General features: G+C 37.0%; 1 protein-coding gene across 3 annotated transcripts in view; it reads right to left on the bottom strand.

Moving 5' to 3' along the window:
- met.L (MET proto-oncogene, receptor tyrosine kinase L homeolog) overlaps positions 1-18,035 on the bottom strand; it is an 84,870-nt gene that overhangs the window by 18,184 nt on the left and 48,651 nt on the right. For all 3 annotated transcript variants that reach the window (XM_041584854.1, XM_041584853.1, NM_001085560.1), the window contains 7 exon segments: positions 17,390-17,550; positions 15,793-15,895; positions 15,575-15,711; positions 14,853-15,017; positions 10,081-10,180; positions 3,809-4,027; positions 626-772 (listed from right to left, as the gene is read on the bottom strand). In XM_041584854.1, the coding sequence (XP_041440788.1) occupies positions 626-772; positions 3,809-4,027; positions 10,081-10,180; positions 14,853-15,017; positions 15,575-15,711; positions 15,793-15,895; positions 17,390-17,550 (1,032 nt within the window).

The following is an 18,035-nucleotide window of genomic DNA, read 5'->3' as shown; positions in this document are numbered from 1 at the left end:
GCGTGTGCATTAGCGCAGGCAATTTTGTGCTGTAGCCTATGGAGAATTAACGCTGAGGCAGTTAGGGGAGATAGTCGCGCAAAAGATGTGGCGATTAGTTGCCAGGCGACAAAACCTCCCAGAATCTTCTCGTCTGGCCTTACCCTTAGCAGCCAAAGAGCTACTGGACAGATAGTGTCTACTTTGAGGTTACTGGAACTTGCAGTTCTGAAACAGCTGTGCAGCCACACACTGGCTGTTTAGAGCAAGGGTAAAATGTCACATATAATTGCTCCTGATTTGTACAGCTCCTCAAAGTCATTAGAATTGTTGTTTTAAATGGATTGCAAATTGTCAACGTTCCTAATACAGAGCAGGTGTGTAGCTTCATTATTCATGAAGTGTCGTGAGAAGATGTTATGAAAAAAAATCCAATCAACTCCTAAAAGCTGATTGTTCAACAAACAAGGAAATACAAAATAATTATTATATACTTGCATGCCGAGCCTTGGCTACCAATATGCTAACAAGATGCATGCAAATTATTGTTTACAGAAGCAAAATAACTTTCAGAGACAACTGGAATGATTATATGCACAAAAGTTGTATAATGAAGCTTCTCTAAGATTCAAAGCATGCATCTTACCTCTATCTTTAACTCACTGTTGGATTTAAACAGGTCCGTGGGAACTGAGCAGGACACAGAATCTGATTTCGATTGAACAATTTCACAGCTCTTATTGCCAACTTTCAGAACTTCACCTCTAACTGCTTCAGAATCAATATGATCTCCCTGGATGAAAAAAACAAATACACATAAAAAGATGATGGTAACCTAAGAAAATGCTTTATTTAGGAATAACTACTTGGTAATCCTTAATGTTTTTAGTGCAGTTGGCAACCAGCATTAACTTGTATTAACTAAAAGCAATCGTTTCTAGGCTGTAAGTCTCTCTTGCCTGTTTCATTTTTTTTTACTGCTGAAGTGAGGTTTATTACCTTAATAAAATAAGGGGAATAGGCACTAATGTGTGAAAGGCTTATCAGTTCCAAATTAATATCTTATTCCAGGGAGACTCATTTTCAAATTGGAGAGTTTTCAGACACTGTAGTAAAAAAGGTTCAAGACACAGTGGACTGGAAAAATGCCTCACATTGAAATGTACATCCCTCTGAGAGTTGCAAATGCGTTTTTTGTTAGGATTATAACTAAGCCCAATGTTCGTGTCCCTTAGTACATCTGGTTAGCAATCTTGGTTATAGCTGAAAAAACAAAATCTTAGATATTGGGTATCACTCAGCTCCAGCTGTAATAACGACTACACACGATGTGCAGGCCACGAAGCTGCTTTCTTTTTGTGTGTGATCGTCTAGCACATGGCTTGTTCTGTGGACATAACAACACCTGCGCTGTAACAATGACACTGTTTGTTGTTGTATTTCAACCATAAAGAAGAGCAGGTGGGAACTTGCCACTGCCTAATACTGTACTGTTTGTGCACATATAATTTTGCTCAAAGTACTGTGTATTTCCAGCACAGAATTTAGATTTAAAAAAACAAAATATCATCCCCCAGAAAAAAAAATGTAAAACAAGTGGTTTTCATTGAAAGACAAAATGTTCAATAAAATTTGCATACACAAGTTCATTCCCTAAACAGTATTACATTATGATATTGACATTATCATCTTATTTGTGGGGGATCATACCTTAAGTCTGGTGCAGCATTAAAAAGTCTAGTTTTTCTTTAGTCTGGTTTTTCTGGGACTTCACAATGGACTTGATGCCAAATATATTGTTTACATACAATGAAATACTGCAGATCACAAATATGTAATAGACTTTTGGCTGATTAATCTGAAATGTACATTATTAATATAGTGATTCCAAATACTGGCATCTTTTTAAAATAACCATATGAGGTATTGACATGGATTGGAGGTAGTGTTTCTTAGGTAGGATTTGTGAAACAGCCCAAGGTTCAGGATATTCATATTATGTTATTTTGATCCTATATTGGGAAGGTTGGTGTGCCTATAATAGTGCTGTACAACATTTCCTGCATAGGGGACTATAAATATTTGTGGAGTAGCTTACATTCTAATAATGATGATGTACACGAAACTCTCTTAAAGAGGTTGTTCACCATTGACTTTAATATGATGTACAGAGTGATATTCTGAGACAATTTGCAATTTGTTTTCATTTGTTTAAATTATTTGTGAGTTATTTCACTTTTTATTCAGCAGCTCCAGTTGCAGTTTAAGGGAGAGTTAAGATGGATATAATTTTGAACAAATTATATCCACAAATACAGACACAAATACAGTGTGGCATACTGTCAAATATTAAAGGTACAGTCAAATCTAATAATTATGCATCCTCTGAATTCACATAAACTCCTGAAATGTATACTGCTCCTATCATTTGTAAATGTTATACATTTTGTGGGCCACTGTGCACTCTTCATATCCAACATATGCTTTTCAATGTCCAATTTCCTTCTCTTTGCATGTCCCCTCAGATCAGGCTGATAAAGCATTGTTGTAGTAAGAAAATTTTTAGGGGGTTATTTATCAAAGTCCGAATTTATCTCAATATTTTCTGAAAACAACTCTGACCAAATCTGCACAGTTTTTTTTTTTTTGCCTTATTTATTAATACATTTCCCCAAAAAAACCCGGAAGAATCGTGCAAAATATGAATCATACAAGTTTCTACCCGAAAACTCAGATTTTTGCCAGAAATCTTAGGATTATTGCAAGAAACCCAGCGCAGATCAAAAAATCTTTGGAACTTCTCCCATTGACTTATATGCAAACTCAGCAGGTCTGAGATGCCGGATTTTTTGGATTCTGACTTTTTCAATTCTCGCGGTATAATAAACCCAGCAATTTTTTTTTTCAGCTAAAAATTTGGATTTTATACTAAAAAAACACAGATTTTGCAGATTTTGCAGATTTTTGGCATTCGGAGTTTAGTAAATAAAGTTTAGTAAATAACCCCCTTAATGTAAATGGTAAAAAGTATTACTGTTGTCCCCTTTGGCATTCTTCCAAACTGATTTTAATGTCTACTTGCACTTAAAGTATTAGTTATTGTCATCAAAACTCCCACTTAATACCCTCTGACATTCCTGATTTACAGATGTGGTAGATAATACTACTAGTCACATACATCCTTTAACTTTCTTTATGTTGTTCTACAGTCTCACTGGAATGTGACATTTTCATTGGCGATGCTATAAAGAAATCTGTATTTCTTCTCTTATCTATAATACATATTGCATCCAAATATCATCATCATCATTTCTATAGCACCAGCAAGTTAAACAGTATATAACCACCTCCGTTTCTCTATTGCTTTCTATTTCTCTCTATGTTGGTTTCCAGTATTCTAAAGCATTTGTGTATAGTCCTGACATTCACATGCATAACTGTCTGTAGCTCTGTTACGCCCTAGATTTCTCACCTCACCTCCAAATATTCACCTAACCCATTTGTGCTCCCTACCTATTTCTCATCTTTATTTATGTCATCACATTCACACTTTAACATTAAATTCAGTCACACCCTTTATGTGGAATTTGTCTCCTAATTTCTAAGTATGTCAGCATTCCCTTAAGATACATCTGTCAAGCAGCCCTCGCCCATCATTTTGCCAATGCCTGAGGATTCCACTGTTCTTCTATTTGCACTCAATAGCATCTTTGCAATGTGTATTAATGCTTAATGTATAAAGTGAATTTTTTTTTTACAAAATAGCCTTCATTGATACAAACAACTCTTTATTAACTGATTTAATAATAATACTCCACTAAGTACTAACCTTAATTTCTAGGATATTCTTATTTCCGATTGGAAAAACAACAGGTTTTTCAAAAGTCTCAAAGATAGGATTATTCACATAACTTAATTCAAAGTTATTAGATATGACGCCATCTAGAATGAAAAAAACCCGAGTGGTAATTGGTGGCTCCAGATTCAACTCTTTAAGGGAGGGAGTTGAACAGCAAATTAACTCTGAAGTAGATCTGTGGATACAGGACTGCCAAAAGAGAAAGAAAACATATTGTTAGCATAATGCAAAAGGACTTTCCAAATTATATATATATATATATATATATATATATATATATACTATAACAAACAAGGGAAAGTTGTGCTCACCACTATTTTTTAAAACCATTAGGCGGGGGTGCAATGAGGCTGTGACCACAAAATACATATAGTCAAATACAAGAGTCCTCTGCACTCAACCCATTATCAATATATTTAAGACAGCGACATTTTGTGCATACTGCTACTAAAAAATGCCTTACCCTTTAAACAAAACAGGGATTGTTTGTCCATATATTGCAATATATTTAAGCTGGCCAACTACGTCAAAGTCATCCCATATCTGGCCAGTCCTATGCTCAATTTTATCTGATTCATTAAGAATTCTATTGCTTCATTATACATTTTACAAAGGGACTAGGTATTACCTGCAACTTAACTTGCTGCTTTCAAAGTAAACCTCCATACTTGGCTGCCCTTTTATTAGACACCAGTGGGATCACCTGACTATAGCTGGGAAGGGTGGGAGCTACAACATAGAGCTGGTCACTGCTCCTGTATAAACTATAACAAACAAGGGAAAGTTGTGCTCACCACTATTTTTTAAAACCATTAGGCGGGGGTGCAATGAGGCTGTGACCACAAAATACATATAGTCAAATACAAGAGTCCTCTGCACTCAACCCATTATCAATATATTTAAGACAGCGACATTTTGTGCATACTGCTACTAAAAAATGCCTTACCCTTTAAACAAAACAGGGATTGTTTGTCCATATATTGCAATATATTTAAGCTGGCCAACTACGTCAAAGTCATCCCATATCTGGCCAGTCCTATGCTCAATTTTATCTGATTCATTAAGAATTCTATTGCTTCATTATACATTTTACAAAGGGACTAGGTATTACCTGCAACTTGACCAGCTCTATGTTGTAGCTCCCACCCTTCCCAGCTATAGTCAGGTGATCCCACTGGTGTCTAATAAAAGGGCAGCCAAGTATGGAGGTTTACTTTGAAAGCAGCAAGTTAAGTTGCAGGTAATACCTAGTCCCTTTGTAAAATGTATAATGAAGCAATAGAATTCTTAATGAATCAGATAAAATTGAGCATAGGACTGGCCAGATATGGGATGACTTTGACGTAGTTGGCCAGCTTAAATATATTGCAATATATGGACAAACAATCCCTGTTTTGTTTAAAGGGTAAGGCATTTTTTAGTAGCAGTATGCACAAAATGTCGCTGTCTTAAATATATTGATAATGGGTTGAGTGCAGAGGACTCTTGTATTTGACTATATGTATTTTGTGGTCACAGCCTCATTGCACCCCCGCCTAATGGTTTTAAAAAATAGTGGTGAGCACAACTTTCCCTTGTTTGTTATAGTTTATACAGGAGCAGTGACCAGCTCTATGTTGTAGCTCCCACCCTTCCCAGCTATAGTCAGGTGATCCCACTGGTGTCTAATAAAAGGGCAGCCAAGTATGGAGGTTTACTTTGAAAGCAGCAAGTTAAGTTGCAGGTAATACCTAGTCCCTTTGTAAAATGTATAATGAAGCAATAGAATTCTTAATGAATCAGATAAAATTGAGCATAGGACTGGCCAGATATGGGATGACTTTGACGTAGTTGGCCAGCTTAAATATATTGCAATATATGGACAAACAATCCCTGTTTTGTTTAAAGGGTAAGGCATTTTTTAGTAGCAGTATGCACAAAATGTCGCTGTCTTAAATATATTGATAATGGGTTGAGTGCAGAGGACTCTTGTATTTGACTATATATATATATATATATATATATCTATATATATATATATATATATATAGATATATATCACAACAGTCCAAGTCACTTTACTTAGATCTTTGTTTTGGAATATTAACTTATTACTGTACAATTTCTATAGGTAAGCTAATAATAATATTATGATTATAAGGGTCCGCAATTCATAGTGCAATAAATTCTGAATAATACGAATGAGCCGTTTCTGTGAATTCTGCTCCAATATGTGCAACCAGATTTCTTCTGGGAAATGGTGCTAATTTATATTATTACGTTATATTTAAAATAGTTGAGTGGGACACAAGAACTATTTTACACATTGTTTCCCAGAAAAACAATGTTCTGATAAAGCTATTAAAATCTTATTTCCCCTTACTAAGCAAATGACTATGAGTCATCTATTACAGTTAGTAAACAGTTACAGTTAGTAAATGCTTGAAGGGTTTCCTTTAAAAATAACATTAGGGTGAGAAGTCCTAACAATAAAAAGCCATCTTCCCTCCTCCCCTTTGCTCTATATTGATATAAACTAGGCCCATAACTAACTATAGTTATGAAATAACAGAATTGAATACAAACATAGCTAGTTATATGAAGTAAATGATGACATAGCTACACCTTTTATTGTTCTCCATTCTGTAGAGGCATTGAGTAGACTATATAAATACATGAATTGGTGAAAACTTCCATCATAAATCTGACTGCCTTGTTTAATTAGTCTGGCATCATGCAGGGTCTTTGTTCCATCGAGATATAATATTGCAATAGTGTGGGTGATACAGTATATTTATGAAATAGTGAAAACCATGTGATTTTCAGAGATCCTCAGTTTTATTCCACCAAATAAGATCCTATGAGGTTCATGTATAAAAAGGAACAAACACAAAGTCGACGATTGCTTTTTAGTCCCTAAGCATGCTTTTTGTGGGTGCTGTTCTTAGGAAGAAACATTGGTCTTATAGGAGATATACTGTACACTTTGAACGCTACAAGTTCATGTTTGTCTTATACAGGGAATGAACCTTCTGATTGCCTCCTAATTGAAGAGTTTTGTAAACCACAATAAAGATAATGTAGACGCCAAATGATAACATGATAATATTTTCTTTTTTGGAGACAAACAGCACACTTATTTGATTATTAATAGATAAACTGATCTATATTGCGTGGCAGTGTAGAAACCCTTGGGTTCTGCATATAAATTATAAGCCCTGTAGCATCAACTACTATGACAGATGTATCCTTACATTCTGTGATTGTTTTGCTAATTTGTGAGCCCAAAGTTTATCTTGTCAATGACAGCACAGAGAACATTGAGCATGTGCAGTGTCGCTGGCACAGATCAAAGATGGCAAGCTGCTGTGGGTCTGGATACTTACTTTAATACAGCTAATGAAGCTCTGGGATGTTAGTGTAAGATACATACTGTATATAAAATACATTATTGCTTGCCATAATATTTTTAGGCTTTGGCTTTAGTTATCCTTTAAGTTTATATCTTCTTTTTGGCATTTATGTATGTATGTGTCTATGAGTTTGTGTATGTGAGTTTGTGCGTTTAGTGAAGGGGGTGTTGTGGGATCATAAACTACAGTATCTAGTGCAGGGGTCCCCAACCTTTTTCACCTGTGAGCAACATTCAGATGTAGAAAGAGCTGGAGAGCAACACAAGCATGAAACAAGTTCCTGGGGTACCAAATAAGGGCAGTGATTGGCTATTGGTAGCCCCTATGTGGACTGGCAGCCAACGGGAGGCTCTATTTGGCAGTTCATCTGGTTTTTATGCAACCAAAACTTGCCTCCAAGCCTGGAATTAAAAAATAAGCCCCTGCTTTGAGGTCAATGGGAGCAACATCCAAGGGGTTGGAGAGCAACATGTTGCTCACGAGCTACTGGTTGGGGATCACTGATCTAGTGGAATGACTTGTCCCCCAATTCAATATACCTACAATTGACAATGAACACTGCCTATGCCAGTAAATGGTTGTGAAATAAGGAACCATTTTTAGACTTGTCTGTCTTTTCATTAACACATTAAGTCCCCTTAAAAGCAGTGCTGCTGAATTGCTGTTCTATATCAAAATAATATAGCATTTCTTCTTCCCCACTTTTGTTCATTGCTCATTTGCCACATACATGATTGCATCACATTGCAAAACCCTAAACAACACTGTCATCCCTGCACACTGATATTTGAAAATGCAAAGACCAGTTATGAATGATGCAATGTTTGGCCATTTAGTTGATCTGGCCCATTGTGCTATTGCTACTACTACAGAGAAGGTTACATTCTTACTGACGGTATTCTCTGTTATCCTCTCTAATTGTATTATTGCTAAACTTGTTGCTCTTGTTAGCTGCCGAAGAGTAGCGATGCCCTTTAAATTAATCATGGCGGTAGATGTAAGTCTCTTTGAGACCATTCCGCAGAACAGGCTTCCAATTACAGACCACACATTTCTCCAGGCAGGTCAGTAAGGAAGAGCCTCTCATGGAATGATAAAAATCTAATAATGCTCTTTAGAAGTGATGCAATGTGACGGATCGGTGAGGGCAGGGGAATCTCATTTGTGGTGACCTTATTGTTATGTGATTTGACATGACATTTTAAGCTCCAAATTGGTTTTAGCAATTGAAGAATATGAAGGTTTTAGTTTTCAAGAAATATTGGATTGCAGAACAATGAGGAAATGCTGTAATTTAATCTACTGGCTACTCAATTAGAATACTGCTCACAACGCAGCGCCTTGGGTTCTGATTGAATTATTTGTATTTTAATGGATAAAGTTAATATCATGTTTATCAGCTTATAGTTGAATAGATTTTCAAGTATAACCCTACAGAATATAAAAGGCTGCTATTACCTACATACCAGTTTTTCCCTCTTGCTTTTTGGGTAGGATATCAATCAATCATAGATTTCCCAGACTGACCTCCTTTTAGAAAATTCCTGCATTCTAGATCTGAGCAGTACTATTAAATGTCCTGCTGGCTAAACAGAATCCTTGTTATAGTGCTGTGTTTATAGTAAAAATATGGAGGCTTATTGTTACTACTTGCCCTTTACTGCTAATTTTTACAAGTGCACAGAGCAGAGTGTGGGATTTAACCCTTTCTGTGACACGTGATTTGGCACGACTGGGACTGCAACTTTCCAACCAACCCACCATTTCCTATAAATGAACCTGTAATCACTGGAGTGCACTGTTATTTCAGTGCCATAGGGTCTGTGATGACAGCTATTTAATGTGGAAGCCACTGTTCCAGTATGCTAAGATTACTGTGCCATATAATGCATAACTGTGAAAGTTTGTGGGACCTATGCACAGGGTCGGACTGGGGGGACCGGGGCCCGCCGGGACTGCTGGTCCAGGGCCCCCCGCCCCCCTACTGCGCCGCTCGAACGCCGCCATGCGCATGCGCGAGCGGCGCTTCTCGGTGCGCATGCGCAAGCGGTGATGCGATGCGCATCGCCGGAAACTTTTAAAAAAATTTTATACTATTAGAGGGTCGGGCCCACCGGGTTTTTTCCCAGTGTCCCGCCGGGCCAGTCCGACACTGCCTATGCACCTATTTTTACCTGTGCACTTTAAATACCAATTATTTTCTCACTTCCCCAATATATCTTTATTTTCTGCTTTATAATAATGAGAGACCTATGTCTGGGTCTTCCATTTAAGTTGTGTGTTATTATAAATAGGGGACCTGGCTAGAAAAAATATTTATTAAAGGATGACTGGGTTAAAGGCTAGTCTTGCATGCTTGGAACTTAAAAAAAAAAACCCTGTACAAGTATGGGACCTTTTATCCAGAATGTTCAAGAACCTGGGGTTTTCCAGATAAGGGCTCTTTCTGTAATTTAGATCATCATACTTTAGGTCTACTAAAAATTATTTAAACATCAAATAAACCCAATAGCATTGTTTTGCCTCTAATAAGTTTTAATTATATCTTAGTTGGGAACAAATTCAAGGTACTATTTTATATTTTTAAAAAGAAAAAGGAAATCATTTTTAAAAATTCGAATTAGTTGATTAAAATAGAGCCTATGGGAGATGGCCTTCCCCTTCCCATAATCTTTCTGCATACTGTGCTTCTGGATAACAGAGCTTATACTTGTACTGGTTTTTTTTGGGTTGTGGTTGGAATTGTCATGTCATATACTCATAAGTCTCGAAATGTTCCATACTAATTGGTTTAGCAGATATTTTATGATTTAAAAATTACATTCTTTTTTGTTATGTAAAAAAACTCACCATGTTGTAGCTTACTTCCAGTTTGGACAAATGAATTACCATTAGAGGTGAAGCAACTGCATTTAGGTTTTTTCCATAGGCGGTAATGGAGCTTCCTCCACTGTGTAATACATAAAACCTTATGAATAATTCTCTTCATTAATATTAGTTTAAATAACATTCAAAAATAATTATACAATAAAATGACAAACATATAGCACCTGTTGTATTTTTTTGTCTTGCTTCAGAGAACCTTTGCATATTCTTAGCTTCCCCTGAGATTTCCTTTAATGCTTATCATGCTATGTGGAGCAGGGTGATTTTTAAAAGGTTGCAGTCTGCTAGGACTTGCCTACATAAACACGGTATTTCTATTCTCTTTATTTTGCAATGCAATATTAACTACACCCTTGCAGGAAAGAGATACTGGTTCTGTGCACACAATTAACTTTTTGAGGAGGAGAGAAGATAAATGGGAAATATCTATAGCAATAAGTCAAATCAACTGGACTTTCTCTATTTTATTTTATTTTTCCTTGAAGACGTCTGTAGACGTAATCTGTTTAGTATAACCAGCACCTCTCCCTGGACAGTTTAATAACACCTCGTAGCTCCAATCATGCTAATACAATCAACACCTTACCTCCATGAGGTCTCTTACCCCATGCTGGTAGTACTAAACAGATTATGCTGATTAGAGTAAGATTCCAGGGTATATAACCACAAATATTTTTGTACAGGTCAGTCTGAATTGAGAAAGCCAGTCGGATGACTAGCGAAACATCTTCAAAGAAAAAGAAAATACAGCAAGTCCAGTTGATTTGACTTATTACTATAGATATACCATTACCTGGATGAAGGAGAACCTTCACAGACTTTAATGGAAAATGAACAGATAAGTTATTTCATTTTAAAGGCAAATAAAGCCTTTATTCAACGTTTATTTTATAAGATACATGCTTAAAATTGCAGATATTCATTAACTACTCTGCCTCTCCAACATACTCCCACTATGGCCGAAGCTCATGTGCCTATAAACGTGACTGAACCATGGAGCATGCACAGCAGCTTAATACCTTTCACAAACAGAAAGAAAGATGGTGTTCTACAAGCTGGTACAGTAAGCCGTTATTATTAAATGGGCTATAAACCCCTGGTTCAACAGGGTTTGTGCTTAACATATATTGCCTATTTTTTTGAATCATGACAAATCTAGGTTCTTTTTGTTATATGTTTAGCTAAACAGGGCAAACAGGGAAATGTAAGCAATTACATATTTGGTCATTGTAAGGTAGATAATTAAACCCCCCAACATATTGGACTCCTGCTTACTGTCACAACAAAGGGGGATGGGCGGTGGTGGTATATTGGTATTCTAATCATCTTCTTCGCAAGGACCAAACAGTAGCTTACTGTAGTTTAGCACAAGAAATAACAAAAACATAAATATGAACATATGTTCAGTACAAGTCCTAATCACTGAACTCATGTTGAACGAGCAGTCTCCTGCCACTTTAACCTATGAGTCTTTAAGGGTGACGCTAGTTGGGGATTTAACAATTGATTGATAATACTATATTATTCAATATGTGGCTGAAGAAGGCTAATGACCCCTGAAACACTATGCTTCATTCAGAATATAGCATGATTTATATTTAAATTGTTTTCATTAGAAACATTTTTGTATCTTTGGATATTGTCGATGGCTTTATTTGCTTTTTAAAGGAAATCACAAACTTTCAGCAGTCTTCCTGATAGATTAAAGCCAATCAATATTTTGCAGCAATATTCTGTGAGCTTTGTAATGCTCACGAAATTTCAGTTAAGTACTTTACATCTGTTCAAGATATCTGTTAGCAAAATGTTACTTATTTCAGTCTTATTTCAGCCTCTAAGTTTGCTAGACAGTTTATTTTCACACCCCAGACTACCATCAGTTTGCTTTCTGAGCCCAAGGAAGGAAGCTGGCTGTTAGCCATGTGCATTTCTGTAATAGTTGGCCTACGCCTCCCAATTTTCCCAGCAATCTCAGAAAAGTTAACTGAACTGTTATGGCCAAAGTGAAATCACTCTAGGAATAACTATTATTATGTCTAGTTTCAATGATAGCTTCACTGTTTTCTGTCAGCATGATGAATTACTATGGTTATCTGCAGAAGGATAAATTAAAATTACAGAAACGTACTGTTATTGCAATTTCAATTCCAATGAAAAGCAATGAAGTAATAAAATTGTGAGAAACCTTAACCTGTGAATTGAATACTTTTATTGCAACGTGTAAAAATGTTGCCAAAGGCCCTTATATTTAAGTATTAAGTTATTTCAATGTGTCCTTTTACTTTATTGTTAGTACTTGCTGTCAGCACTCACCAAATTTTCTACAGAATTTTATGCAAAAATATATATTCTTACGAGAACATCAATAAAAGAAAACATTAAACAAAGTATGTAGTAGAATGTACATGCAAAAATGAAAATCATTATATTCCGACATGATTGAAAAGTATGTATCATGGCAATGCATGTTTCATTTGTTTTACACAGTGGGTGACTCCTAGAGGAAATAAAATAATGAGGGGGGAAATTATGAACTATGTCCCAACAAAATAGCCATACAGACAAGCATTAGTAGCTCAGCAAGTATCTAATTGTATCTGAGACATTGCTAATTACTTCAACAACTTGCCTGCAGCCCAACTTTCCCTTGTTTGTTATAGTTTATATAGGAGCCATGGCCAGCTCCATGTTGTAGCTTCCACCCTTTCCAACTATAGTTAAATGTCCCACTGGCGGCCAATAAAAGGGCAACCCTGTATAATGCAGTGATATAATTCTTAATTTATCGGATGAAAGTGGAGTGTATGACTGGCCAGACCAGGGATGACTTTGACTTAGTTGGTCAGCTAAAATATATTGCAATATATGGACAGAAAATCCTTGTTTTGTTTAAAGGGTAAGGCATTTTTGGTAGCTTAAGGTACGACATGTCTCAAATATATTGTTAGTGAGTTGAGTGCAGAGGACCTCTTGTTTTTGTCTTTATGAATTTTGTGGTCACAGCCTCATTGTACCAACATTAAATGTTTTCGAAAATTAGTGGTGAGCAGAACTTTCCATTGTTTGCCTGCAGCACAGCCACTGCCCTTTAAATCTTCCAAAAGTCATTTTTGCCCTAGTTAAAGCCCTTAAAGAGGCCACTGTAGACTGTGTGGTGCTGCAATACCTGGGAGAGTGTGAAATATTTGTAACATGTGTAGGGAATTTGTGCAAACTCCTTGCTCTTATCACTGTAAGGGCAGAAGCAAAGATCCTGTGTCTGTGTGCTGTAAGCTGTTACCTAGCAATCAGCTATTCAGTGCAGTAGGAAGTGACACAGCAGCTAGTGAGTGGCTGGCAGGAAAAGGAAGTCACAGAGACTGGCAAAAGAAGGAAGCCTGGCATAGAGAGCCACATGGTGGACAGAGAAAGAGGCCAGAGAGCTGCTGGTGGGCCCAGAGAGCTGAGAGGCTGCATCAAAAGGATTCATTTGGATCGGACTGGCACAGGGAAGCCAGATACTGTGCCTGGAAAAACAGAGAGTGTGAAAAGAATACAGACTGGAGGAACAACCAGCAGGCGATTCCTATCTGAGCATCCAAAGGGGCTGGTAGTTGCACTGTATGACTGACTGTGCTGGACTCGCCTGAAGAGAGCTCTAAAGTAAAGTATCCAAAGAGGATTTGTGAGTATCCTGTTTAAAGGGACAGTACCCTAAAAAGCGCTGAAGATAAACAGACTGTTTATTTTAAAGTACATTAAAGGACTTTGCCTTGTTAGTTAGCTAGACAGATTGTGCTAGCAAGTTAGTTAGTGAGAACCTATTGCCACTGGTTAGGAGTGCTGCATGTACTAGTTGGCCATTTATTTTATGATAAACCGATATTCAGTTTAACCAATACTGTGTGTGTTGTTACTGTATTCCTAGTGGGGCCAACCGTAGGTGCATTCCCGGATCCCACTAGGTGGAGGCACTGCGCTAGTAAGTACCAGGTATCCAGTCTCTCCTGTGCCATCAGGTAAGCAGCACACGTGGGGTGTAACACCAACAAAGGGGTGTCGAAAGGGTTACACGTGTAACATGTAAATATTATTGAGCATGTTAAAAGGAAAGGTTGTGGGAGCACTTCCATTGTATTTTAGTACATTTTTATTAAGCCATGGAGTGCTCCCACAACCTTTCCTTTTTGCACTTTGTATTGTAGCAGATCTATTCTGTTCGGAAGTTCAGCAGCTATGCTGCAGGCCAGGCTTCCATGTGGTTGTAGCACCCCCACACCTGTCCCTTTAAATGGTGGAACAATGCCTTTGGAAATGGGTGTTGGTCTGGGCTGTTTCTCTCTCTTAAAAGCCGCAAGCGGGGGAGGATTAATCTCATGGAACCAATGCTTGGGTCTAGGTTATCTTTCCCCTTTGAAAGCTAATGGCGGGGGAAGACTAAGCCCTATGATGAAAAACCAATGCCCAGGTCGAGGGACCTTTTATTTCAGGTAATGCTCCTATGCCGGGAGGCTTTAGCATTTGAAATTATGACCAGAGGTAAATAGTTAGGGACCGCCATATGGGTTTTACCTTGACATGCTATGGTGGCTTATCAATCTTATGATCATAATTTTGTAACTAAAAAAAACCCTGTCTTTGTAAATACATGCATCTGCATAGATTACTGATATGACAGGGGACCAGGGAATGTGCATTGATCAATTTTTCTTCTTTTTTTCTATGTCTGTAGTTTTATTGAGCATGTTGCAGCTTACCTAAGGAAAGATTTCACTGGCTTGATAGTAGAAACACTAGGATCCTCCATGTAAGTAAATCTGGTGCTTGATTCCCGATTAGCATTGTCAATCTTCAGGGCAACCAAATATGTTCCTGTGGTACTCTGCCCAGGTGTGAGACACACTATAGCTGCACTGGATACACTGAAACAAGGACATTGCATATGTTATATTTTTTTTTAAGTTGAAAAATGAATTCAGCTTAAAAATGCACTTCCTTAGTTTGTGTTGGTTCTGTAGGACTGCTTTTCTACACCTACACCCTCCTAGTGCTGAAACTAAACATTTGTTACTTTAATTAATTGGTTTGCCAAAGCTAGAAGAGCATTCAGATTTTGTTGAATTTGGGATGGGTACGGGCTCCATTATCTGGAAACCTATTATCTGAAATAATGTAATGCTGTTTTCCACAATGTCATATATAAACAAAAAGCTCTTTATCTTGTACTGATTTCTTTTTTTTCTGTAATAAGACAGTACCTTGTACATGTTGGAAACTAAACTATCAAAAATCCATTCTAATGGCAAAACAATTTGGTTTGTTTTTATTTTTTATTATTTTTAGTAGCCTTAACATATTCCAGAAAACGGAACTACCTATTATACAGAAAACCACAGGTCACAAGCATTCTAGATAACAGATCCCATACCTGTATATGCAAAACACAGCTTGAAAATCATATTTAACAAGTTGTTTTTACCTTTTAATGTTACACATTTCTTTGCCAATATAAACCTTTCGATCTTTCCCACTGTCCAAGTAATGCCCCTTTATGGTGAGCAAAGTTCTTCCTGCTCTTGGGCCATAAGATGGCCTGATGCTTGTTATAATGGGGTTCTAAGGAGAAAAAAACACTTGGTAGTTTCTGGGTAAGAATTAAGTGAAGAAGACGATTTCCAATATACCTGTGAAACTTACCACATAGGAAAAAGTTGTGAAGTTGACCACCTGCTTTCCATTGGAGACACTGCTGCTCATGTTAAACACACTGCTGACCGAGGAGTCAGTTCTACACACCAACCTTTGGAGAGGAAGCAATGCAATGTTATGTTGTACTTTGCGATCTTTCTCTAATTTTGTTCTAAAGTAAATCCCCCAGTTGCTGTTTAGGTTATTCTGCAGTTGGAATGAAACTGTTCGCTGGGGGTTCCAATTGTCCTATTAACCAAGAAGACTGGATGACAGATTTGAAGGTGAACAGGAAGGGCACGGATAGAGACAAAACATAAAACAATATTTATAAGAAAATATAACATCTAAACACTGAATAAATCTATTCTAATCTGGTTGTTAGATGTGTAGTCAAACTCAACAACCAGTCATCTTTAAAATGAATTCACAGAGAGAAGAGAAGAGAAAAAGAAAGATAAACAACAATTGCCCTAAAGACCATGTTACGCTATATGCCTTCTTTACAATTGCTATGTGAAGGTGCAAGTTTGTGCTAGGCAATGACCTTGGCTACTGGAGCCATTTGTTGGTTGAGTTTTGGTGTCAGCCAAGGTTTAAGTGCCTGAATGCACAAAACGCATAAAGCTGTGTGTTTATTCCTTTTATGTCTGACATAAAGGCTGCAGTTCCTTCAATTTGCCTGTCCGTGTCTGTGTGCCTTCTGTTTCTTCTATGGTTCAGTTTTTGTGTGTACCATACATCTTGTAAGGTTGGCAAGACACGGATAGATGGTCAAACTGTTTGTCAGTGAATTATATGAAATAAATGGCCTGTGTATGACAATTCTAACCAAATCACTGTCGCTGTTATGTGTTTTTTTATAGTTAGATGTAAAATGATTGGAAACAAAATAATTGCAAAAGTCACAAATTAAAACGAGATGCAAATTGTTATAAAAGACCACTGTTTGCATCATACTAAAGCTTAATTTAAAACAAACTAATGTTTAAGACAATTCTCCTGGTCCAACTTTAACATTTGCTTTAGCTCGTTCATTAAATAAGTGCAAGAAGGACAGTATAAGTGTAAGTATGTGAGATAAAACATGGGTAACTGATACAGAGCATACAGCCTATGGTATAAGCAGAAGACAGGTAGCCAGTTTAGATGAGGAAAAATCAAGCTCATGCTCAGACTGCCCTTCCTACTTTCTCCCATTTTATGTTATTTATTTACTCATTGTTCTTTCATATATTGTCTGTATCTTTTACTCCCATTGCAAATCCACGTGTGATTTCCTAATGAATAAATGATCATGAACAAATATAACATTGTGATGTGCCCAGTGACATGATAAAGGTTTCAATAACACATAATGCAAAGCTGAGTTCTGTAAACTGTCCATGTGCAGCTGCTGTCAAACTACATCTAACTGCCAACATTTCTTTACTGAACTGATGGAATTTAGCAGTAATCTTTCCAGTATCTATGCCTTGGGGCATGGGCTGTGGAGTCTGTTATGGACATTAAATTGTGTTTTAACATGACTGATTATAATTTATTCTTTTTCCCCCTTCTTTAAAAAAAGCACAAATATGAAACTATGAAAGTCAATAAATCTTACTTGTTTTGGTTACTGAATTTCCCTTCTATCTTGCAACGCTTTTTGCCAATTATTACCACAGTGTTTTTCAAATCAAAATTATTATTTTTGCTCAGGACAAAATCCGATCCACATATGGTTAGCTGTGTGCCACCCTCTAATGGAGCTGAAGAGGGGAAAACCTAGAATACAGTAAAATAAGAGTTACTACCACTCATAAACTATATTTTTATATTCAGTTTTAAATAATACATTAATTGCTGCTATTTCCCTGCTATTTTATCAATTTTGAAGGTTGATTACCTGGCTTAGAGCCAAGGTAAATAATAAAATAATTCCTTGAAAATGGGCAATGTAATTTAAGCCTTATGTTTGCCCACAAATGACCCATAATAACCAATGAGATGTTTATAGGAACATTTATTACAATATCCCTTAAACAGGGTCAGACTGCACTGGTGGAACACCGGGAAAAACCCCAGGGGACACAGGTGACCCTGACCTGCTCCCCTTTAAAGTTGCAAGCAAGTAAAGTAATATGATAGGGGTAAAGGGTAGGCGGAGCAATGTGGGTGTGGGAGGGGGAACCCTTTCTTGATGCCTCAGTGGGCCTCAGACACCCAGTTTAATGCTGCCCTCAAAATTAACAACAAATCAGACATTTTTA

This window comes from Xenopus laevis, chromosome 3L (assembly GCF_017654675.1).
Source record: "Xenopus laevis strain J_2021 chromosome 3L, Xenopus_laevis_v10.1, whole genome shotgun sequence".
Taxonomy (NCBI): Eukaryota; Metazoa; Chordata; class Amphibia; order Anura; family Pipidae; genus Xenopus; species Xenopus laevis.
Note: the sequence above shows the minus strand (reverse complement) of the source record. Positions and strands in the feature narration are given on the sequence as shown.